The 23,962-nt window shown below is 61.3% G+C and overlaps 1 protein-coding gene across 17 annotated transcripts in view; it reads right to left on the reverse strand.

Moving 5' to 3' along the window:
* The window catches only part of RBFOX3 (RNA binding fox-1 homolog 3), a 422,918-nt gene that overhangs the window by 18,241 nt on the left and 380,715 nt on the right, over window positions 1–23,962 (reverse strand). For all 17 annotated transcript variants that reach the window (XM_034640552.1, XM_034640557.1, XM_034640558.1 and 14 more), the window contains one exon: window positions 2,780–3,034. In XM_034640552.1, the coding sequence (XP_034496443.1) occupies window positions 2,780–3,034 (255 nt within the window). The remainder of the gene's footprint in view (window positions 1–2,779; window positions 3,035–23,962) is intronic.

A 23,962-nucleotide genomic window follows, 5' to 3' on the forward strand; every position in this document is an offset into this window, starting at 1 on the left:
CTCTGCTGGCCACGCACCTGTTGCCCTGGTGCTGACCGAGGGCGGTGTCTGCTTGCACCTGACCAGGGTGGGGGTACCCAGCTGGGTCTCACCACGGAGGCAGGGCGTGGGCAGGGGGTACTGGGGGGGACACATCTGCCTTTCCACCTTGCACTCCAGCCACAGCCCACCCTTTTCCCTTTGCTGAAAGCTCCAGGAGCCAAGCGCAAAGGGGACCAAAGGGGACCAAAGGCCTAACAGCTCCTGTTAGCATGGCACCTGCTCACTGGGGAGGGGAGACCCCACGGGACTGGCCCTGTGAGGTTCACCACACAGAGGAAGACAGGGAGTGTGGGAGTCGTTTTTGAGCGCAGAAGCCCCTCTGGCTGTCTCAGGATTCGGGGAGGACAGGTGGGTGGGGGGAGCACGTGCAGGGGACCTGCATGACCCTGAGTGAATGAGCACTCTGGGGAGGTGGTCCCCAGCCTGTAGCCGGGTCCCTGCCGAGTAGTGAGGAAGGCCCTGACTCATCAGCATCCCCTGTCCCGCGTGGCACTGCATGCCACTTCTGCCAGAGACACCGCAGTGACAAGCGGAATCCACATGCAAGAGAGCACAGGTCTGGATGGAAGCTGAAGCCTGGACCCCAGGCTGCCTGTACCTCCCCCTCTGAACCCCAGGCTGGGTGGGGAGGGGCGAGAGGAGGCTTCGGTGAGCTGAGGAGCCTTCACTCGAGGACGGGACATGGGACTGCTGACCCGGCACGGAGGCGTTCAGGCTTTAGCTGGGAGCGCTGGGCAGCCCCTCTGGGAAGAGGGTGGCTACTGGAATCTTGGAGCAGGACAGGGTGCGCTCGCTCTCTCCAGCTCCTCCCGAGGTAGGACGCTTCTTGCATAAACATTCAGGCTCCGAGTGCTCACGCTGTCCAGCGGCAGGTGCCGTCTTCGCGTCCTCTGCGTACCTGCAGGGGCTCATCTGGCTCCAGGCATGGCCAGGAACAGTCTCACCTCTGTACCCCCAGAGGGAAGACCCACCGACCCTGACCCCTTGCAGGGCTTGAAGAGACCCGGGCTGGAACAAGGAAGGTCAAGGCAGCCCCGTCGTCCAGGCTTGGGGTGCTGTCGGGCCCAAGCGCTTTCCTTGGGAGGCCCTTGGCCAGAGAAGGGAGACTCCTGCCTCTCATTCGGGACGAATCCTTTCTGGGACTCCTGAGTCCCCTCCAGGGCCCATATTCTGTCGTAGGCATGGAGACCATGACTGGCTCCTTGTTGACTTTTATGTCCTTGACTGACAGGAACTGGTGGCCAGCACAGGGCAGGGCCGGTCACCTCCTCCCCGTACCCTGGTGCTGGCTCAGCGTGCAGCCCACGTAGGGTCCCCACGACCGTCTGCCGAGAGGAGAAGACGTCATGCTCCTCCTGGTTCGGCCGTACCTGCCACTTGGCAGTGTCTCAGAGCCCGGCCGGCTCATTCCTGTGGCGCAGGCATCCGCTCTTGGCCCCTACGTGTGGCACCTGCCGGTCTGACCGCCTTGTCTCCCGTGCTCGCTTCCGAGGAGGCCATGTCATGGGAGGTCTGGCCAGATACGCCCTGTCTGCCAGCCATGACACGGTCTGGATGAGCCCCTTCTGGGTCCGAGCACACCCTACGTCGTGGGTTTGAGGAAGCAGAAAGAGTGCGGCCCCAGAAGAACGGCTGGGCTCCCAGTGCGAGGGCCCACGGGCCTTGCCTCTTCCACCTGTACGAACCCTGGGTGGGGGTCCACGGGAGACACCCCACACTGAGACGTGGGGAGGGGACAGGTCCGGCTCAGCCGGCGGCACTCCACACAGGGCGGAAGGGCACTGGCTGGGCCCCGGATGAGAGTCCGGTCTGGCCCAGCGGGCAGCTTGGGTGGGCTCTCTCCCCAGACAGCCTGAGTGCTGCTGCCCACCCCAGGAGGGTGGGTGGTATTTGGGTCCACACGGCACCCCGGGAGCCAGGCTGGAACACGGGGAGGGCTGAGGGAGCACAGGGGAGGGCTCCCATCGGGAGGCTGTGCGGCGGGGCTGCTCCCGGGCAGCACGGGGCGCGCTGGCCTGCTGCCCAGCCTGGCCAGCCAGGACTGGGAGGCAGCCAGCGGGGACAGCCGGAGGAGCCCAAAGCCCGGAGGCGCAGCAGCGGTGGGCGTGTGGACAAGGCGACTGGGAGGAGGGCGGGGGAAGGGGTGGAGCGGGCTGCACCCTGGCAGGTCCCCAGGAGGGGCTGCCTTCGTGGGATGCCCACCCGAGGCCAGCCGCCCCTTGCCAGGCTCCTCTGCTGTCGGGGAGCCTGAGAAGCGAGCGGCTCAGTGCTTTCTCCGTGGAGCCACATTACAACCACAGAAGTGAGGCTCTCCGATTGGAGAGCGGCCAAGCAGGTAGATTACAAGCAATTAGAAATGATCGCCGCGCCCGCCACCCGAGACACACGAGGGGCCCTGAGCCTCCTCTCCTGTCGCCCTGCCCCCGCCTGCGCAGACACCCAGGGCCCAGGCCCCACCGTTTCCCTAACCTCCCAGGGACGGGTCACCGGCCGCCCAGCCAGGAGACTCAATCTCCCAAATGAGGGGAGTCTGCGGCTCAGGGGGCCGGGCAGCCGGCGGGGTCACTGGCCACCCCATGCCGGGTGTCAGACAAAGGGCTCCAAGGTGGGAAGGACCTGCCTGTCCATCCCAGAGGCCTCTCCCAGGCCCTCCCCACCGCGGACCCTCACTGCCCGGCTGAGCCTCCCTCTGGGCGGGCACTGCTCCCTGCGGCGGGGGGCTGGCGGGGCCCCTTACCGGCACTGTCTGGGCCCCGGCGACGGGCTGTGTGCTGGCCTCGGTGCCCGGCTGCTCGGGGTGGGTCTGTGCTGGTGTGTACAGGGTCATGCCGTGCTCCGGGGGGACCGGGGTCTGGCCCGAGTAGTCCTGCGTGGGGTGCGGAGGGGGTGGCGCGTACTCGGCGGGGATGCCGTTCTGTGGCGGAGGAGGGTACTGGGCGGGGGGGTAGGGCTGAGCCATCGCTTCAGGCGGAGCCGTGGCGTCCTGATTGCCCTGCAGAGGGAAAGAGAGCGGGCTGGTTAGACAGCTGGCGGGCCGGGACGCTGCCCCCTTCTGAGAGCTCGCGGCCCGAGCGGGCGTTTCCGGAAGCCCTTGCAGCTTCGACGCTGTCCTGTTGGCAGCACAGCACAGGCCCTCTGGGTGGGGGGCTCCCCGACACGGGGCACCAGATCTGAGCTGTTGGAGGTGGGGTCGTCTGGGGAGCCCAGGGCTCAAGACCACTGACACGAAGTCCTCCCACCAGGAGACACTGATCCCGTCAAGATACAGAATGTGCCAGCAGCACGGGGTCCCTCCTGTCTCCTTTAGAACCATGCCCTCCTCCCTCCTGCCTTACGAAGGTAAAGAGGGTGAAGGAGAACACCATCACCGCCTGCAGGGAAAATGATCAGAGTTGATCCCACAGAACTGGGAGCCTGGCACCACAGGACCCGGTACCATGCTGTCTGTGGGGCATGGAAGGTTCCAGCTCTGTCTTGAGATCCCCAAGCAGATCTCTGGAAGACCCCACCCCGTCCCTGAAGGCCTGCTGCCCCGGGGGGGCTTTTAGAAGCCCGGGCCCTGGGGCAGGGTCCCAGCCATGCTGCAGGACAGAGACTCTTCCCACGGGGTGCTTGGACACAGGAGCCTCACCTGGGAGACTGTCAGCAATGCAAGTTCTTGCCCGCACCCCAGACGTCCTGCAGCAATATGGGCACCTGTGGGAACCCCTGATGTAGCCCTGGGAGAAAGCCCCTCAGCCCCAGAGAAGGGACAAGGGTCGTCATGCTGGCGGGGGCATGGGATAGGGATGGGGTTCTGGCTTCTCCTAGTTGTCGCTCCCCGCTGAGGATACACGCCGGGGGGGTGGTGAGGGCAGGTTTGCAGCAGCTCCTCTGAGCAGGTGAGGCACTCTCTGACCTTCTAAGGGTGTCCCCAAGGGAGAGAGTGCCCCACCATCTGGAAGGACAGGTGCCATCCCTCCCTTGAGTATCTCCCCAGTGCGGAAGGACCCTTGTACAGACGTGGACAGCCGCCCTCCTGCCGTCTCACCAAGGAGGAACCCCACACAGCCCTGTGCTGCCCCCATCACGCCGGCCTTGGCAGCCTGAGGTTTGTTTCCTTGCCCATCCCCCGGTGAGACAGGGGCTCCTTCCAGAGAATGTGCCCGGTCTTGCTCTGTTCCTCACCACTTACTACTTACTCACCCCACAACTGTTTATTGGGTGTTGGGGTGCCAGCCCCGTGGTTCTGATGGGCAGTGGAGCGGATGGGCAGCCCCGGCCTCCGTGGGCTCTGCCATCCAGGGCGGGAGTGAATGCCGACAACTACCCCGAACGCGAGGTGACCCGAGGGGCCTGGCCTCACGAAGGCGCTGGTGAACGTGCACGAGACCCGGGATGGGTGTTCTGCCTGCAGCCCAGGGCCCTGTACCCCACCGACCTGCTGGCAGGAGGCCAGAGGCCAGCTCTCTGCCAGGGCCCCAGCCCCTTGAAACCTGCAGTGCGAGCCTCCTCTCTCTCCCTAACTCCTGGGGTGACCCCTGGCCCTGTGAGCGGTGGCCTCGTGAGGAAGTTCTGTGCCACCCTCTGTCTCAGAGACTGAAGCTGGGGCAGCGTCTGAGCTCCAGGCAGCAGGAGGGAAACACGTGTGTGTATCTCACACACTCACGAGTGCACGCCCTTTGCTGGACCCCCTGCTCCCACTGCTCCAAAGTGGCCCACAAAGTCCCTCCTGCTACCTACTGTTCGCAAGCGTGCTGGGCGGGAGAGGGGAGGGTGCAGGGCGAGGAAGGGGGGGGCTGGGGGATGTGGAGGAGCCCCCGGGCCGGGGAGGGACGGAAGCCGGGCAAGGGGCGAGGGCAGCTGGCGGGAGGAGGAGGAAGACCAGGCCGAGGTAAGGGAGAGGGCGCTAGCAGCAGCCTCAAGAGATCAATTAACTGATAAATATTTGATTAGAACCTTCACTAACTCACATCTTCCCAGTGCCGCCACTTCCCTCCCTCCTCCAAGGCCCAGGAAGGAGGGGCTCTTCTCCCATCTGCTCCTTCTCACCCCACCCCCACCCCTCCCCAGCACCCTCTTCCCTGGGTCCCCTCAGGACTAGTGACAGCTGCCACTCTCACCACAGTGGCTCCCTGGGCTGGAGCCGAGCCCAGATGTCAGGGAACCTGCAACACAGGGGTGGGACACCGGGTGGTGTGTTTGGGGCTGGAGTGCCCGAGTCTGAAAGGCTCTGGGGGGGGGGCAGGAGGCATCTATGAGATGGGACATCCAGGGCCATCTGGGACACAATAATGAATCAGCACATCTGAGCACACCGTGCTTTCCGCTTTGCACCAACTCACTGAATCGCCCTCCAACCCACCAGGCAATCAACAGCCCCCATTTCACAGCTGGTCAAACTGAGGCACAGGGACTGAGTGACTTGTCAGGTTGATACGGGAGGAGCGGGATAGCAGCACAGATTGCCTGGCTCTCAGATCTTCACCTCTGCTCCTGCACGCACGGCTGTGGCCCTTCACAGGGGGTTGGGGGTGTGAGGTTTCACAGCCCAGGGACAGAGTTAGAGTCTGCGATACACAGGGGAGGCCTCCCTCTTAGTCACCGGGTGGCCCTGGGGGACCATTCATCCTCTCTGAACAAATTCCCTCATCTGCAGAGGTCATCACGGTGCCCGGACAGAGGAAGCACAGGATATGTGCACCCCCTGGCTAAGTATGATCTGGTGGGTCCTGGGGGGCGGGACTCTCATCACCCCGCCTGTGTCTCCTCCACAGGCGCGCTGGAGGTGGCTGTGGTCAGGTGAGTGGCCTGCACCCTGGCTGCACATCCCATGCCTGGAACCCTCCCCAGGGCAACTGAGTGGATTTACAACCAAAGTTTCCCATGAGGTTCCCCTGTGCAGCTCGGGCCGAGGGCGCCTGGAGACCAGACTTGGACAGAAGAGCAAGGGGACCAGGTGCACCCGAGGGCGTGAAGTGCCTGACCCAGAGAGGGCGGCGTGGCCGGTGCTGTCACATTCCTTTTCTTCCGTCTTCCTCGGTCTGCTGGCGCCAGAGTGGAAGAGAGGCTTGGGCTCTGCGGCATGAGCTGAGCAGACTCCTGCTAGGCTGAGGCCTCGTCTCAGCTGGCCTTGTTTCAGAGCAGCTTGTGAACATGTCTGGCTCCCCAGGGGACTGGACATTCCCAGAGCACCAAGGCCACTCGCTCACTCTGCTCCCACATCCCTGCATTCAGCACAGCACTTTGCTGCATTCCAAAGAGTCTCAATGCACACCAGATGAGGGGCTATGTGCCAAGATGGACGTGGATGGAAGGATGGTGGATGGAGGAGTGAACAGACAGACCAATGGACAAATAGGCAGATGAATGGATGGATGGATGATGGATGAATGATGGATGGATGAATGGATGGATGGATGGATGATGGATGGATGGATGGGTCAGTGGGTGGGTGGATGGACGAAGGGTGGATGGATGGACAGGTGGGTGGATGGACAGATGGATAGATGAGTAGATGGGTAGTCATTATTCCACTTCCTCTACAAACTTATTCCTCTTTCCTATCATCACATTTTCCTGATAGAACTGGCAAGATCCAGCTGTTCCCACTGCACTCCACGGCCCACACTGCTGGAAAAAAACACAAAATCACCCGAATGATTCACTTGAGATCACTGATCACTGACCAAAGCGGTTTCCTTGTTTCCTATTTTCTTCAGAAAATACAGGAGAATGTCCACACTCACCTGACGGCCTGCCTGCCTCATATGCTAGAGCCCAGCCCTTCCCACCAACCCACGCTCACAGCTCTGGCAATTCGCTGCGCTCTTTCCCATGACAGGTGCAGGAGAACCTCCTGGACCCAACGGCCCCTTCAGCCTACACAGCCAATTCGCTGCTTCCCTACAGAACAGTCTCTGGAATGAGCCGCCCTGATCTGCAGTCTCCGGTTCCTTTACTTCCACTCTTTCTTAGCCCCACTCCAAACTGGCTTTCCCTGGTACCATTCCCTGAAACTACCTGTGTCAAGGTTCCTACGTCCCGCCATGTTGAAAACCTCACCGGACCTGGTCCCTCAGCAGCACTGACTCCTCGCTCTAGAAACACTTCCTCTCTCGGTTTGGTCACAACACACTCGGTTGTTCTGCTTTACTGGAAGTTCCTTCTACGTCTGTGTTACTGTTTCCTCACATCTCCCCAACCTGCAGACGTTGGAGGCCCCAAAACCCAGTCTTTGCACCCTCTCTTATGTGGCTGGAACTAAGATTCTTTGTCTCAATTTAAAAATACCATCTGCATGTTGACCACCCCCAAGTTGTGTCTCCATCCTGGGGTTCTCCCCCAGAATTCCAACCACCCCCAGCCATCTGCCCACCTAATACATAATTCAAGCTTGACCTACTCAAGGGGACTCCTGCTTCCCTCCTTGTCGTCCCCATCAAATCTGCCTCTCTTGAGGTCACCCCCTGCCCACAGCCCAGTGCTCAGCCCTACACCTGGGGTGAGCTCTCTCTTTTTGTCCACTCCAAACAATCAGGCAGGAAGTCCCATCAGCTCCACTTTCAACATGTACCCAGAATCCAAGCATCTTGGCCAACTCACTGCTTCCACCTAGGTCTGGTCCCCATGATTTCCCCCAGCTTCCTGCTTCTGCCCCTGCCCCTGCCCCTACAACCAGTCCTCTCCAGGTAAAATCCAGAGTGCTGACATGGCCCCTTGGCCCTGCATGACCTGGACCCCCTCCCTCCTGGTCCCTCATGTCCTGCTTCACCCGCCTTGAATTTTATGCCAGCCACAAGCGTCCCTGCTGCCCCTTGAATGTCCAGTTCTGGCCTCAAAGGCTTTGCATGGGCTGTTCCTTCTGCAGGGACACTGTTCCCACACACCCCATGGCAGTCTCCCTTCCTTCAGCGTCACCTTCTCAGGGAGGCCCCTTTAAAATTGGGGTGTCCCCACTCTGCAGTCCCCACCCCCTGACCCGGCTCTGCCCTTCTCCATCTCAGTGTCCGTGGCCACCATGCGTTGTCTGCCTCCTGCCCCAGAACATCATCTCCAGGCAGAGTCTGCCTGTTGCCAAATCTCTAGGACCCAGAGTGTGATGACACGCAGTAGGACTGTGACAGATGCGCACCTAGTGGATGAGTGAATGTGTCATGACAGTGGTCACCAACAGTGCTACGTGCGCCCCGAGTGCCACTGCACAGAGTCCCCACAGCCCGGAGGCAGGACTCCACGGGAAACTGCAGACAGCCTGTCCCATGCCCACTGACTCGTGTCACTTTATCTCCCGTTCCTTCACCGTTCTGTGGGGCAGGTGTTTTGATGGTGATTTTTACGGAGGGGACACAGAGGCACAGACACCAAAGCACCTGCCTGGGTCCCGGGGCAGGGGAGCACACGGACCAGCCCCATCCCACACCCTCCACTGCTCAGGGGCCAACTTCAGAAGCAGGGGCGGGCCGGCACGAGGTGAGTCTGGAGGCGGATGGCGCTGGCCGGCCTGGCTGTGCTGGATGGTGCCCGCTCCTTTGGGCTCACCAGTGATGACTGGGAGCATCTCTTTCCAGCTCCATGTTTGGTGACCTCACTGCGGCAGCGTGAAATCGGCCAGAGTGGGAGTATTTACACCCCGAGAACTGGCGAGTGCTACCCGTCAGGGCTGGGTCTGTCCCAGGACAGGTGGCCGTTAGACGCCAGCACACTGCCACCTGACCGCCTAATCACTCTGTGCGGGGAGACCGGCGGGGTGCCCTGGGGGCCAGCGTCAGGGCACAGCAGCAACACCGAACACGACGCCCTGCAAAGCGAGAACTAAGTATGGCCCAGGCGATATTTATGGGGCCCCTCCTCCCAGCCCGCATTTAAAGAGGAGTCAGGTACAGTCTGTGTCCGTGAGGAGTTTCTGACCCGGCATGGGGCCAGCCACTCCTAGAAGGCAGTAATGGAAGCTGGAAGGTGGTAAGTTCCAGAAAGATCCATGTTCATGCATCTGGCAAAGGGTAACCCAGGAGGGCAGGTGTCGCACTTGGCTGGCTTTGGCTGATTTCTGAGTGACTTCACCTAGGTCCACCATCTGTCCAGCCAGCCTGGCTCTCCCCTCGTCTGAGAGGTGACTGGCGTGGACTGCACCCCTTGCCCTCTGGTGTCTGGAGGGAGGAGAGTGGGTCTGGGGTATTTATTCCCCAGGAGGCCATCTCGGGCTGGCGCTGTCCTGGACCAAAGGGACTGGACCTCCTCTGCAGGGGGCCGGCTCCACGACCCTCCCCCTCTTCGGTTCTACTCGATGCTTCTTCCTCACTCCTTCTGGAGGTGTCAACAGCTCTGTCCCCACCAGCTCTGGGGTCCTGCACCATCCCTGGCAGGCTCCCTCCACCCCCTGTCCAGACATGGCTGAAAAGAGTCTCCCTGTAAATAAAGTCCCCTGGAACTACCCCAGGGAGTGAGGGAGCCACTTATTCCCTTTCAGATCCTCATGGTGGTGCAGGATGGAAGGACTCATGCTGCCCTAGACCCAAGAGGGCAGGCATCTCTGCAGGGGTGCCCCGCACCCCCAACTCGTCCCCTGCCTTGTCTTGGCCCCTGCACTCTGTGGCCCTGCCCTTGCTACCAGGACTCTCAACTTCTGAGTGACACTGGGCTCAGCCTTACCTCTTAGTCTGCCGAAGGGGGACAGTGTGACCTGTTGGCCTGGAGGAGAGGCTGGGTGGGAGGACCCTTCATCTTCAAGACCTCAAGCTAAGAACCCCCCACCAAATGTCTGCTCACAGCCCTGGCCCAAAGCATTCTCTGCCCCAGCCTGAATTCCCAGGTCCTCGGCCAGTGTGTTCCCGTCCTGCCAGGGTAGGGGTCCCAGGGTGAGGGTGCAGTGATGGGCTGGCGGGATGCCAGGAGGCAGGGGGAAGGGGGAGGGGGGAGGGAGAGAGGCAGCTGATGGAGTCCCGCCCCGCCCCTTCTGTCTGCACAGTCCGTCTGGCTCCTCCTGCTCATGGTCCCTCCAGGACAATCAGGCTAATTGCCTCTTGGACTCCTCACCCCCAGGAAGGAGGGCGCCTCATGCCCCGGGCCCGCAGGCCAGGCCGCAGTGGGGAGGCTGGCGGCAGAGGCTGGGCAATGAGCCATTTCTCCACCTCTGGGCAGAGCCGGCTTCCAGACAGGGTGCAGGAGCCGGGCAAGGCAGAATGAGCCGCGCACAGACCGAACTGTGAGGGTGTGATCTGTACAGCGGCCCGGCCCTTGGCCCTAAGATGTCCGACCCTCCCCTCACAGCCGCACCCCCCACACTGGTACCTCCCTGTCGCCAGCACCTGCTGAGCCCCGGCCACCGGGCACCAGGACACACCGAGGTGAACAGGCTGGGGTCTGCCCAATGCCGGTGGTGATCAGGGCCTGTCCTTGGTGCCCTGCAAACCCGGCAACCCCCTGGTGACCTAAGAGTTGGGGGTCACGAGCTGCATCTCACAGAGGGGACCCTGAGGCCAGAGGCGGGAGGTTGGAGGCATTGCAGCATGGAGTGGTCGTTGCACGGACGCGGGGAGAAGGCAGTGGGGAGAGGGGCCCGGGGCTGGGTCTTGGAGACGCCACTGCTCATGCTCCCTGTGGCTGGAGCCATGACGGGACAGACAAATGCCAAGGTCCCCAGGCCGGGCCACAGCCTTCTCGTCCAGAGGCACGTGGCATGGGACAATTCACAGGGTCACGAGGACGGGACGGCTGGCTTCCAGAAGACACCAGTCCAGAGAGCCCTTTGTGAGCATTTGTGGCCCGGCCCCCAGCTCTGCCCTGGTTCTGTGCAGAATCAGTGTTGGAAGGCGAGGCGAGCTGAGTGGGGGCTCACCTCCGGCAGGCAGGAGGCATAGTTCAAGTCCCTGGGGCCTCCAGTGACAGCTGAGCCTGGGGACCTCATGGCTCTGACCTCCCAGCCTGGAGGGCGGTCCCACCGCCCCCCATCCCAGCACATACACGAGTCAGTGGCCCACACCTCTGACCGTAGATGACACCAACCCGGCCCGCCACTCTCATCTCTCTGCCTCCCTGACAGGCGCCCCCACTGGGGTTCTGCTCACGACCAACGCAAAACCTCCTTCGGTCTCGAAGAGCTCTGCCAGAGAGCTCTTCCACGCACTGAGCTGAAAACTGCCTTCTGGAAACTTCCACCCAGCACCCGGCTCAGCCTTGGGGCCTGCACAGCTGCAGTCCAAGGACTCGCTCTCCCTTTTCCGACCCTCCACAGAGCGAAGATTCCAGCACAGCCGTGCCCGTCACGGATCTGCCCCAGCGCGGGTCCAGGAATGCGTTACAGTTGTTCCCCTTCTTACAGGTGAGGAAATGCAGGTGAACGGCTCTGTTTGGATCTGAATCCAGGCCGGTGTTCTAAACCGTCACCCTGCCTATAGCGCCTTCCCTTTCTCGGGTGCGGGGGGTCTGGTGGACACCCGCCTGCTGGGAAGGAGGCCCTCTCTGACCGAGCCTGGCCAGGGCAGCTGCCTCGGGGGCCACAGGAGGGAGTCTCACGGAGCGAGGGGACCACTCGAGAGAATGCAGGGACAGAACTGTGGGAGAGCATGCAGATGTGTGCAGTGACCGGCAGGAAAGGGGGGGAAGAGTGGGAGACACAGAGGAGAACTTTATTGGAGGGGATGGTCTTATTTTTTCTAATGTGCCAACAGTTGGAAAGTGAAGTTTTGGGGAAAAAGATGAAGTTACGGAGAGGCACAGAGTCGGAGCCGGGCCCATGGCGATGTCAGGGAACAGGCCGGATGCCCACCGGCTCCCATCCCCGGCGAGCCCACGCACCAGGGCTCTGCTCCCGTTCCTGCTACATGACGCTTGGCTCCGGGGAAGAAGTCCTGCTGTGACTTCAGGCGCACTGGGCAGGAGTATCACAGGTTTTCTGGATGTCTCCAAGGATGGTGGAGCCTGGCCCTACTCTCAGGGGACCCGTGACACCCGGGATTCCAGAAAGGGACCCTGGTGGGGCGTGTGGGCAGGGCTGGTGTTCTTGCAGCTCCGCTGGCAGGGGTTGCGTGAACTCGACTGTCGAATATACACAGAGAGCCCACTTGGTGCCAGGTCCTAGGTGCCTGGGGCACCCCAGGGAGCGTGGAAACCCGCCTCCGGGAGCAGGCACCCCTGTGGACGCCCGCTGGGCATGAACTCAATTTGAAAAGCACGATGTGATTTTTAGGGGCAGCTAATTAGCCTCTCCATGGTGTGTGGCTCATGTTAACATTCGAATTTCCTGGATGGCCAACTGAGAGCAGGGGCTGGGTCGGGAGGCGGCTCCTGACTCACAGAAGGGCTCCCCATGCATGGGGGGGCACCAATACAGAAATAAACAGCCCCAACAGTTTTCGAGGTCCTGCCACCATCCCAAAGGGCAAGAAAGGGCTGCTCTGGGTTTCAGCTGGGGTCGCCGACCCGGGAGGCAGGGGGCGGACGGCCACAGCACACGACCTTCTCCCTCGACCAGGTTCTCGCCTTCTGCCTCAGGTGCTTCCTCAGCCCAGAAACAGGCCGTTGTTATAGCTCAAGTTTTGGGGCCCAAGTTTTGGGGCTCAGACACCGGCACGAGAGCATCCTTGCCAGACAGGAACAGAAGTATCCCCAACTAGCACAGGCACTCTGGGGGAAAGCCAGGTCCTAGCAGTGGGAAGGTGAGCCTGAGACCCTGGGGGCAGGCCCAGCCCCCATCTCCATCCGAGACCCCTCCTGGCAGATGCACAGAGAGCCTTCCCTCCTGGACACTCTCATGCCTCCCTCCCGAAGTTCTTCAAGATGTTACTCCAGAGGAGTGCGACGGGGGGTTGGGGGGGCATCCCTGCCGGCCAGCATGTTAAGGCCAGAGACTTTGGGGTGGTATGGAAGGTGCTGGTATGCCCCAGGGCAGAGCTGGGCTGCTATCACACTAGAGGCAGTGGAGGTGGGCAGGGTGATGCTTTAGCCCCTGAGCCCACCGGAACATTCCAGAACCTCAGTGGTGGTGGGAGGGGGTGGGGTTCCAGGCCATGACACCTCTGAGGGCAAGGGCTTTCTTCATGAGTCCCTAGCCCCCTGACACAGTTCAGGCATACAGCAGGTGCTTAGCAAATGCTGAGCAATACTGATGATTTGGGGAATGACAGCCATCGGTGGAGGGTTTTCAAGAGCCCAGCATTGTGTTAGGCAGTAAAAACGCGTTATCTCATGGAACGCCCAAGCGATCTGTGAACGGATATTCTCCACCGATGGAAGAAACTCAGTGGGAGTGACTCACCCCCGTGCACACAGCCGACCTGTGCAAAGCCGGGACCTGGCTGACTCCAGGGTCACGGGACGCCGCCCGCCGCGTATGGACTGCCGTCCGAATGGGAGCGGAAGGGGCTGTGCTGTCCACCCACGGCCTGGAAGGGGGTCCAAAGCCCCAGGACCCTGGAGCTCTGTCTTGTCTCTGTCTCTGCTTCACAGAAATCATTCTAACGGAGCCATCAGCCAGGGTCTCCCCAGCCTCTGAGCTTGACGCTGCCTTCCGGTGGGCCCTCCCCTCCCCACCGTCGGGGGAGACAGTGGTGTGCTGGTGTTTAACTACCGGCTCTGGGGGTGTGTGCGGTGGTGATGCGGGGAGCCCTGCTTTGCGGCGTCCACAGTTCCCGTGACGTGAAGCTACCAGCATGAAGTCTCTGAATGCAGGGCTTGCCTGGGGGACAAGAGAGAGACCCTGGGCAGGGGCCTGCCCCACTCAGGCTCGGATTCACTTCCTCGTCCACGCAAGAGGAGGTCTGGGGAAGGCCAGCGTCATGGCGCTAGGCACGATGGGGGCTCTGCGCAGGGCTGGGGCAGGGGATGCAGAGGGAGCAGGGAAGCACTGCTTGCTGGGAGGGAGGGAGGGTGAATTCACCTGAGCGACCACCCCCGCACTCCCCACCCCTGCCCCATCCAATCCATTCTGTCCCCTGGCAGCCACTTTAATATCCTTTATTAATTAGGCCTGTCAGACGGCGCGTCACACTCCATGTTACCACATTCAGGGACCGTTTGGCGGGGGATTCTGCAGCCACTGGCTCTCAGAGGTCCCTCCTCATTTCCTCCTTCCTTCTCCGGGGGGGTCTGGAGCCCAGGCCGCCTGGATGCCCCGTGTCTGCTCCCTGCACCCCAGGACCGAGAGAGACTTCAGGAGACATTCAGGCAGAGCCCCCACAGATGGGCAGCACCCTGAGTCACTGGGAACTTCTGAATCCGAGTTCTGCCACAACCCTGGGCCACAAGGGGCAGGCCCGGCTGGGCTCCTGCTGGCCCCGCCACCGGCCCTCCGCCAGAATCTTGGGTCTCCCCCTCTTTGTGGCCCCTTTCCTCTGTCAGCAGCCGCTCATATCCCAGCAGGGCCTCAAGCCTCCTCCTCATTGGCACTTCAGGGGCTGCGGGTGGGCGATGGTGGTGTGGACGATGGGGCCGGGTCACCCTAGCAACCCGCAAGGTCTGAGCCTGGAGCTCTGCCCCCCCAACCCCGAACACGGGCCCAGCCTGGGTTCCCAGTGAGCCCTCAGCACGAGGGCCCATCCCCCTGGGACGTCCTGGGCACCCTGCCTCTCCACAGACATGGCAAGGGGTTAGGGAGCCTGGAGACACTTGTCCCGGTCTCCCTGCCGAGGTCAGGCTTCTGCGTCCACAGCACGGAAGCTGGTGGTGCCAGCCCAGGGCTGCCGCGGTGCCAGCCTGGTGCCTGCAAAGCAGTATGTTCCACACGCTGTGCTCCCTCTTCTGTGTGTGCATCTCGTGTGCTCCGTGAGTACCCTGCGTGCACTTTGCACCTGTCCCGTGTGCTCCGTGCAAGCTTCACGCGCTTTGGGAGCGTGCCGGGCATGGCCCGCGTGCTGACTGGGGGCGAGAACTGAGGACGGAACAACCCCGACCATCTCACCACCCTGCAGCTGGGCTTCGGCACCGCCCCCGTCCAGAAATGCGGCTGTGCCGAGCACTCCCCGAGAACTTGGCCGCCAACGGAAACCACAGGTCCCTCCCAGCGTGCGGCAGACACGCCAGTGGGTGATCCCTGTGCTCACCCCAACTCCAAGACCAGCCCTGGTTACTTCACGCAGTAGGAAAGACGCCACGGAGAGCATTTTACAGTTTTCTCTCTTTTGATAAGTGCATCCTAATAAAAATCGTTTCCCTTGTAAGGCTATGTATTGTAGCCATTTTAGACCATTTTCTGAGAAGGGGTCCTAGTGCCTCACCCGGTGCTAAGGGGTTCAAGGAACCAGAAACAGTAGGAACCTGTGGCCCTGATGGACCCCAGGGGCGAAGAGATGCCACACACCCACCCCCTAGAAGGGAGCCGGCCACGCAGCCAGAGCCCACTGCCCCTGGATCCAGACTCAGCCCCAACGTGCTCCACTGAAAAGCCCCAGGTGAGGGGATGGATTTTCGCACGATTAAGCCGTAATTCCCTCCAAACCCACTGCATACAAATCATAAATAACGTGGCTCCATAAATCCCCTTCTGCCATCAGCCGCACCTCCACCAGGCTCCCCCCCCCGCCTGGGGAAATCAGTGAGGAGCTGGAGCCGTCTGGCTGATGGGCCTTGGAAAGCAGGGGGTGGGGTGGGGGGGTGCTGGGAAGCAGGCTCACCCTGGACTGTCAATCAAGCCAGAATGAAACAGCATCAACCAGTCCCAGCTCCTGGGTCCATGTAGAGCTCCAGGCAGCTGGGCTGGCCAAGGACCCCCCTCCATCACCACCTGAGGGCTGCCTCGCCTCAGGCACCAAGCCCAGGTGGGGTCTTTGTGGGAGGGCAGGCAGTGGGCGGACAAGCACTGCCCTGGGGGGTAGCAAGGGAGCAGAGAGACTGCCCCCTGTGAGCAGTGGTCCTTACCCTATTTATGAACGCCCTGGGGCTCTGCCGTGCTCTGAACCCGCAGCTCTGGGCACGTGTGTGCACTCGCTGTGACGAGCCGGCAGCAGGCACCGGGCGCTCCCCTGTGGGGCAGGTGGGGCCACAGTCAACAGGAGACAGCGCGTGAACCCAGACCGCCAGGAACGCCGGAGTGAGTGGAGGCAGAACTGAGGGTTACCATCGGTCAGCTGGGTGGGCCCCGTGCGGGTGCTGCCCAGCTCCGGAAGGGCCCCCATGTGGCTCTCAACTGCTGCTCACGGGCCCCCCTCTGAGAGCAGGAGGAAGGGGTGCTGGAGATGAGCAACTTCAAGATTGGGAGGGGGCACCTGCAGCTCCGACAGGCACTGGGAAAGCAAACCCTTCTGGGCACGGGAACCCTCTTCAATTGCTGGGAGGTGGGGTGCGGGCCCCGAGGAAGTGCTGTGTCCCAGGGATGATCTGTTCACTGGCTTCTCCCCATTTCACAGGGGAGCCTAGTGGAGAAGCACCCTACCGTGTCCTGGAAGCGTTCAAACACCTCCTCCAGGAAGCCTTCCAAGCAATCCCCAACCCCTGTGGTTTCCGTTGCTCAACTCCTACTCCATCCTGCCCCAGGCCCTCTGAGACGCTGCTGTGAGTTTATAATGGGGTGAGCACGTGCAGACACCAGGCTCCTCCTCTGTGGGGTGGAGAGAACAGTCTGGGCCAAAGCTCCCTCCCAGGGCCTCGGGAGGACAGAGCTACAGGACAGCTGTCAAGGTGACCCCCAGCGGGAGTACCACCGAGAACCCACCCATGCTGACCATAAGTGTTAGCGAGCAGCCCCCTGGCCACTCCCCTCAACAGTCTGAGGCAGCTGTCCTACGCCTCTAGGAAAAGCCTTCTGCACCCACGGTGGCATCCCTGGGTCTGTTTCCTGCATATTCATTAAGGAATATTAGCATTATTAATGGCCTGTGGTCTTCATGTACCAAGTGGAACAGGATATTAAGCACAGTGCCCTGGACGTGAGGTGGGCAGGCAGGGGTGTGGGTGGTGGGCAGGACCCACCCTTGGGTATAGCCCGGGGTCTGAGCCCAGTGGCCTCAGGTCCTAGACGTCCCCCTCTCCCTCCCACGTGCCCTTCTATGGTTACTGAGAGCTCTGCGAAGGCATCCTCAAATGAAAATTCGCAAAATGTAATTAGGAAGGTAAATTTCCTGGCAACGAAGATTACATAATACGCCCCACAGTCGAACACCCACTGGGGATCTGGTTTGAGAACTGTGGGCTTATCCATCTGTTGGGATGACTCCCCTGGTGGCCTTTCTTCCCTGGGGACATTTGGGAGCTGGGGGTCGGGGCAGTGTCCCTGGGAGGGGGGACTTGGTGGGGACAGAACCCTTGGGTGTTCGTGGCCACGCATGGCAGGTTATGTGGCTCTTTACAGCTAGACACGGTAAGGTCCTGGAGGTGGGGCCAGCAGGCCAGCAGCACCCCATGGCCTGGGAGCAGTTAGAAATGCGATTCTCGGCCCTCCTGACCTCCCGACTCAGGATCTGTGACCCAGGGGAACTGCCACTACAGATCACATACCCCAGACGTCCCACGGAAGGGACCCCCAGCCTCTGTTGGTGTCCTGACCGAGCCTGAGCTCAGCCTGCTGGGCCTGGGACCTCAGCTGGGGTCTGCTGGCCTGGGCTGATGCCAGGAGGAGCCTCCGTGCCAGGGTCAAGTGGCGGGAAGGGGTGGCCTCCCCTGGACCCTGGAAAAGTCCTATGCCCTGCTGGAGACACTGTATTCTCTAGAGATGCGAGGCCTGGGCGCTGGTGACCAGGAGATGGAGGGAGCACTCCCACCCCCTGGGTCTAGGCCTGGGGGACATCTGCGTAGCAGCATCAGGGGACAGCGGCTGTGGGTGGACCTTGACCGTGGGTGGACACTCATGGTGCCAGAACACAGTGAGTCTGGAATAGGTGCCCAGGGGAGAGCACAGGGTGGGGGGCTTGTTTCTGAGTCCCAGGCAGCGCCCCCCCTGCCCAGGCACCAGGGGCGGAGCCTGAAAAGGCAGCAGGGATTCCCCCCAACTCAGGAGGGACTCTGAGGTCCTCCTCTGAGAATTACATGGGTGTGCCCACGGGGGCAGCACCTCCTTCCTTCACCTGTTTTCACCTCTGAGCACCTGTTCCGCCCACAGCCCCAGGACAGGGCTCGCCTACAGTCCATCCACAGCACGGGACCCACAAGGAAGGAGAGGTGAGGGGCTGGGGCTCCCCCGGGAGGCCAGCTGGGTGGTGGTGGGGACCCTGAGGAAGGAGATGGGGGGTGGCCTCTGCTCACACCTGACAGTCTCTGCCCTAAGGCCCACAGTCCTGCATTGTCCACCTGCTCCATTCATGCGCTGGGGAAGGCCGGCCTCGTCTGCCCCTCCACCTCTCCCAGTTGGAGAGCCATCTTGGTGTGGTGGGGAAGTGGGGGGTCACTGGGACCGGCCAGCCACACCCTCGAGCTGGGAGGTGGCTGGAGCCGCGAGGAAGGAGAAGGGTTCAGGCACTGGACACAACCACCGCTCTCTCCGGAGCGCAGGGAGGAAAGCGGCAGGGCCTGGCTCAGGAGGGGAGCGGCCCCCAGGGTGAGAAGAAGCCCCCAGGCTGCAAGACTTCTTGGTGGGGGGCGCGCAACCTGCTCTGGGGAGCCGGGTCCGTTCTGTGCCGCCGGCTACTGCCCTTCCCAGGTGGCGGCCTCTGCCTCTCTTACTCGGGCTCTGTCCACTGGGGCAGCCGGAGCTCGCACTGCCCAGGCAGCAGGACACGGGGCCCGTGCTGGGGAGCCCGTGAAAGGCGGCACCCACAGCGCCATCACCTGCGATGGCGCTTGCAGCCAGGACCCTGCACGTGCAGTCAGGCCTGCGGTACAGGGCGTGCGTGTGGCCTACCTGACAGGTGTGTCCTCAAGCGGCTTGTCTCGGGCAGCCCGGGCAGAGGTCCTCGGGAGCTGGGGTCCGAGCCGTGCCAGCAGTCACCTGGGCCCGTGTGGGGGGCCCGAGGCAGCCTGTGTGCATCAGATGCTTCCCAGGAGACAGCGGCCGCAGGTCAGGGGTCATTCTCCTCACAGCCCTGAACCCCCAACGCACAGGTCTCTAAACACGCTTCAAAGCGGCACTTTCCTGGGGGGGCCGGGATGGCCTTGAGTGGCCTGAGCCCCGCACACCCAGCCACGGGCCTCCGAAGTCCACCCTCCAGCCTTCTCCCGGTCTAACAGGGACCCAGCCTCGCCTCGCCCCCCGAGGGCCCACGCGTCTGTAGCGAAGGCCAGTGGTCGGGCCACAGGGATGCACGCACTGCACGCACCACATGCACGCCCGCAGCTGCGTGTACTCACACCTGCCCCGCGCTCGCCCCTCCTCCCCAGGTGCGTTGCCCACCAGCCCACAGCAGGCTTCTCGGCCTCGGCGCTACCCATGTCCCGTGGCGGGCCGACCTGTGCGCTGGAGGGCGTCTAACAGCGTCCTTGCGCTCTGCCCACAGATGCCACCCAGTTATGACCACCAAACATGTCTACTGACACTGCCACAGGCCCCCAGGTGGGGGGAAGCCCGGCCTCAGTCAAGCCTCTCTGACCGGAGGCCCCCTCCCCCACCCCCTAGCAGGTACTCGCCTCCGCGTGACTGTGTGCACAGCACCCCCACACACACACCTGTCCCCCGCCCCCTTGCAGGAACACGCCTCCGTGTGACTGTCCGCACAGCACCCGCCCCCCCATACCTGTCCCCCGCCCCCTCTCAGGAACACGCCTCCCCGTGACTGTCCGCACAGCACCCGCCCCCACACACACCTGTCCCTGGGGCCCCTGCCCTGGCACAAGCTGTCCCGAGAAGCAGCCCTGCGCTCGGCTAGCCCGGGGCGCTCGGGGGAGGGGGGGCGCGGGCAGGCGGGGGACGCAGGCCGGCTTCTCTTCCCGTTTGGCGCCTGGCGCATGGAAGAGGCGAGCATGGATCTAATCTTCAGCTGATTAAATGTCTCTCATTAATGAGTTTCTTTAATTAATGAAGTTTTTGGGTCTGCTCCACTTGCTTTATTCCAGCCACACTCTGCCTCCTCAGCACAAAGCAGGCCCGTCTCCTCCCGGGTAATTGAGGGAGCCCAGCGTTCCTGCCGACGCTGCACTTTGCTGATTGTGCCTGTCAACCCCGGGCTGACAACTCCATCTTTAAGCATCTCTTCTGCAGAAGCCGTGGGCACATGCGTGCTTGCAAACACAGACGGGGGCACAGCCGGGCACACACATGCAGGGCATGCTCACACGGGCACCAAGAGCTTCGCGTTGCCCAGGGCGTGCAGGGCACACTCCCAGGTATGGCACACGTGTGCACACATGCCTGCACACGTGTGTATGTGAGCATATCTGTATGTGCACGTCACACTCACTCCTGTGTGGCGCACATGCATAGCACTGGCTCTCACAGTGGGCACACTCACTTCCAGGCTCATGCACACCCACTCACACCTCACCAACACATGCGCACACACGCAGCACAGCTCTCATGGTCCCGCTCCGGGGCACGCTCACACCCACGTCCACACTCCCGTCTCCCACATGCAGTGCACACGTGTCCGGACCCAAACCATAGGAAGCAGACAGATGTGAGGCCGGCGTCTCGGCCCTGCCACGGAAGAAGAGCTGGCTGGGGGTGCCCAGCATCCCAGATGACCACGTCCCCAGGTCCACCCGTGGTCTGAGTGACCCTGCTGGGCTGCCAGTTGGCCTCGGTGGCTGCCTACCCCATTGTGACCAGGCGCCAGCTCTGGGCTCCAGGGCCTAGAAGGATGATTTACTTCCTTTCATTGGCTCGTGAAAAGCTCCCTGAATTAAAAACATTTATCTTCTCCTACTGATGAGGATGCTAGACTCCACACCCCCAAGGCTGGGCAGTCAGAGGCCACTGCTCCGCAGCCAGGGAGGGGGACAAGCAGGCCTTCTGATCCCTCTATGGGTGGGACAGCACAGGACTGCTCTTTAGGGCCAGCACTTGGAAAGAAGCAGACCTTCCCATAGGCAGAGATGGCACCACCTGGGACCAGGTGCCAACCCGGACAGGCTGTGGCCAGGGCAGGACAGGATGACGTCAGAGGAACAGTCACACCGCCTGTCTCACTGACTCATCATCCCAGTTGGACAAGGTGGGGGTCACTATCCCCACGATCCTGATAAGGAAGCTGAGTAAGGGTCCTGTGCCCCTCTCGCCAAGTGACAGGGCCAGCTCTCAGCACAGCCCCACCAGGATCCCCGGCACGTCTCCAAGTTCCGTGTCCCTGCCAGGCTTCTTCAGCTGGGGGCTTCCCCGGAGGGTCCAGGCATCCCCGAGGGCAGTTCTGCTCACCCAGCTCTGAGGGCCACATGCATCGTCCCTTTACCAGAACCTTCCTGCCCGTTATCTTAGCAGCCTCCTCACCATACCTGAGAGGCACGTCTCCATGTCCCAGATGAGGAAAGGGGCTCGGCATCATGCAGCTCACACATGGCAGTTTCTAGTGTCTATACTCAGGGCCATTTCTGTCCCACCACTCTGAGCCCCCGGCGCTGGCCCTGGAGGGTGGAGCCCGGGCAATGCCAGCAATGCTGTGCCAAGCCCCTCCCGGGGCATTGCCAGTGCTACCCACCAGCCGGGCACCAGCCGCACATGTGAATTTCCAGATGCCCGTGTGGACCAGCAGCAGTGGGGTGTGGCACGTTCACCTACATCAGCTGGAAAGCTCACAGTGGCCCTAGGAGGCCACGTCATCACCCTCATTTTTGCAGATGGGGAAACTGAGGCTCAGAGAGTCAGGGCCAAGGTCCCACAGCTCAGAGGCACGGCATGAAATATGTCAGCTCACCCACAGCCCAGGCCATTTCCCCTGGACCAGCACTGCCCAAGTCATGTGCTATGGAATTCCAGGCTTCTGGAATGTTCTAGAGAAGGCCCCAAGACGTTCCGTAGGAAAGAGACGTGTTTAACTGTGTAGAGTCTGCTGTCTCCCACACTCCTGACCCAAAATTCTTTTTTTGCCCAAGACCTACAAGAAGCAGGAATCTTCAGGAACAACAGACAAACACTATGTGGGTCCCCTTGAAGGGATAGCTGGCCATGGCTGGCAAAGGGTTCTCCTACGCAATGCTGAGGGCCTTTTGCTGAGTGACAAAAAGACCCCAGGTCCCCCGGTAGTGGGACTGGGAGCTGCACCTTGCTGAGGGCCTGGAAGACAGAGGGAGGAACCAAGGCAGTGAAGGAAGGGCTTTGGAGCTGGTCAGGTCCTGCACACTGTCTGGGGATGCAGCTCTGTACTCGGGGTGTGGGGGACCCCGGGGCTCAGCAGGGTGGCTCAAATCAGCCATGAATACAGATGAAAATGGAGCCTGGCAAGACAGGATGAGACCGTGAGTCCCCCAAGTAGTGACCACGGCAGGCTGGGGTGGATTTGGGAGGGGACAAAGATACTGTCCTTTAGTAATGAACAAGAACGGATGGGTCTCCTGCTAGTGTAGCTGGAATCAGGAAAAAAAAAAAACAAAAACCAAAAACAACCCCAAACCCAAACCCCCCAAAACCTGAACAAAGAGGAGGCTGGAGTTGGGGCCAGTGAATGCTTGAGTGCGGAAGGCTGTGACCAGCTGGGAGCCCTGTCTGCCGCCAGGAGTCACCTGGACAGCAGAACCGAGGAGGCCGCAGGCCGGGGCAGAAGGCAGAGGACTTGTCTGGGGACATGATTCTCAACTTGCAATTACATCCCAAGTATCCAGGGTTGGGTTTCTTTTTTTTTTTTTTATAAAGACTCAGAGAGGGTGAGCATGGGGCCTGAGGTCACAGAGCAAATCAGCAGGTGAGGGTCAGGAGGGGAGTAGAGTGGGGCTGGACATTCTGAATTCCAAATAGAGTGGAACCGTAGCCAGGCACCTGGGTCCGGCAGGCCTGAGCCCCAGTCCTGAGTAGTTGAGAGCCCCTCACTGCTCTGGGGTTCTGTTTCCTTGTTGGAAGACAGGTATCCGACCAGAGCCCATCCCGGCAGGTGTTAACGCAGGAAAGTGGACAGCACAGTGCCGTGTCGCCTCTGGGCCCCACACTGCCAGCCGTGCTGCCGGAAGTGAGCGTGTTTATAATAATTCCACCGCTCAGACGCCCCAGGGAGCTTTGGAGAACCAGCTCGGCCTCCCTACCTGACCTCAGAGGAAGGAAGAGAAACGTGGGGAAAAGCCAGAAGACAAGGAACACCCAAGAAAGGAGGGCGCCTGGGAGCAGAGTTCGTGGGTGCTTGCCTGGTGCTTTTCAGTTTGTGGGAAGAGAGGGAGGCAAAATGTTGGTGCTCTTTTCATTTTACGATGCTTTTCAGATACTGTCTGGATCACGGGAGATTAAATATTGCAGCTTTTTTTTTTAAAGATTTTATTTACTTATTCGATAGAGATAGAGACAGCCAGTGAGAGAGGGAACACAAGCAGGGGGAGTGGGAGAGGAAGAAGCAGGCTCATAGCAGAGGAGCCTGATGTGGGGCTCGATCCCGCAACGCCGGGATCACGCCCTGAGCCGAAGGCAGACGCTCAACCGCTGTGCCACCCAGGCGCCCCTAAATATTGCAGCTTTTAACCGGAGCCACCCAGAAAACACCACCTCGCCGTAAATAAGAAGACAGATACACACTGTGACACTTTCACTGAACAAACCCCACCCCCGTGCACCTCAGTTGTAATTATTCCCCAATTCGATGACGGTTGGGCCCCTCCCTGGCCCCCCGTCCCCTCACTCGATCATCTTTCCCACAAAGGGGCAGAGGCCAGGGAGACAGCAGGGCTGGGCTGGGCGGGTGAGGGCCGCACTGTCCAGTACGGTGGGAAGGGGTCTGAATGTGGTTCATTATGACGGAGATTACACAGAAAAATCAATTTTTAATTGAATGTATTCTTTGAACAGGCCCTGTTGCCCATGGCTGAACACTAATGGAATTTCCATTCCAAGCGGCCCCTTCTCCGTGGATGCCCCCTCCCCACCCTGCTGACCAAAGCAGGACTGACCAGGCCAGGGGATCGGCCACCACTGGGGCAGGAGCCTAACTGAGGTGGCTTCTGAGGGCGACGA

This window comes from Ailuropoda melanoleuca, chromosome 13 (assembly GCF_002007445.2).
Source record: "Ailuropoda melanoleuca isolate Jingjing chromosome 13, ASM200744v2, whole genome shotgun sequence".
In the NCBI taxonomy this organism is placed as follows: Eukaryota; Metazoa; Chordata; class Mammalia; order Carnivora; family Ursidae; genus Ailuropoda; species Ailuropoda melanoleuca.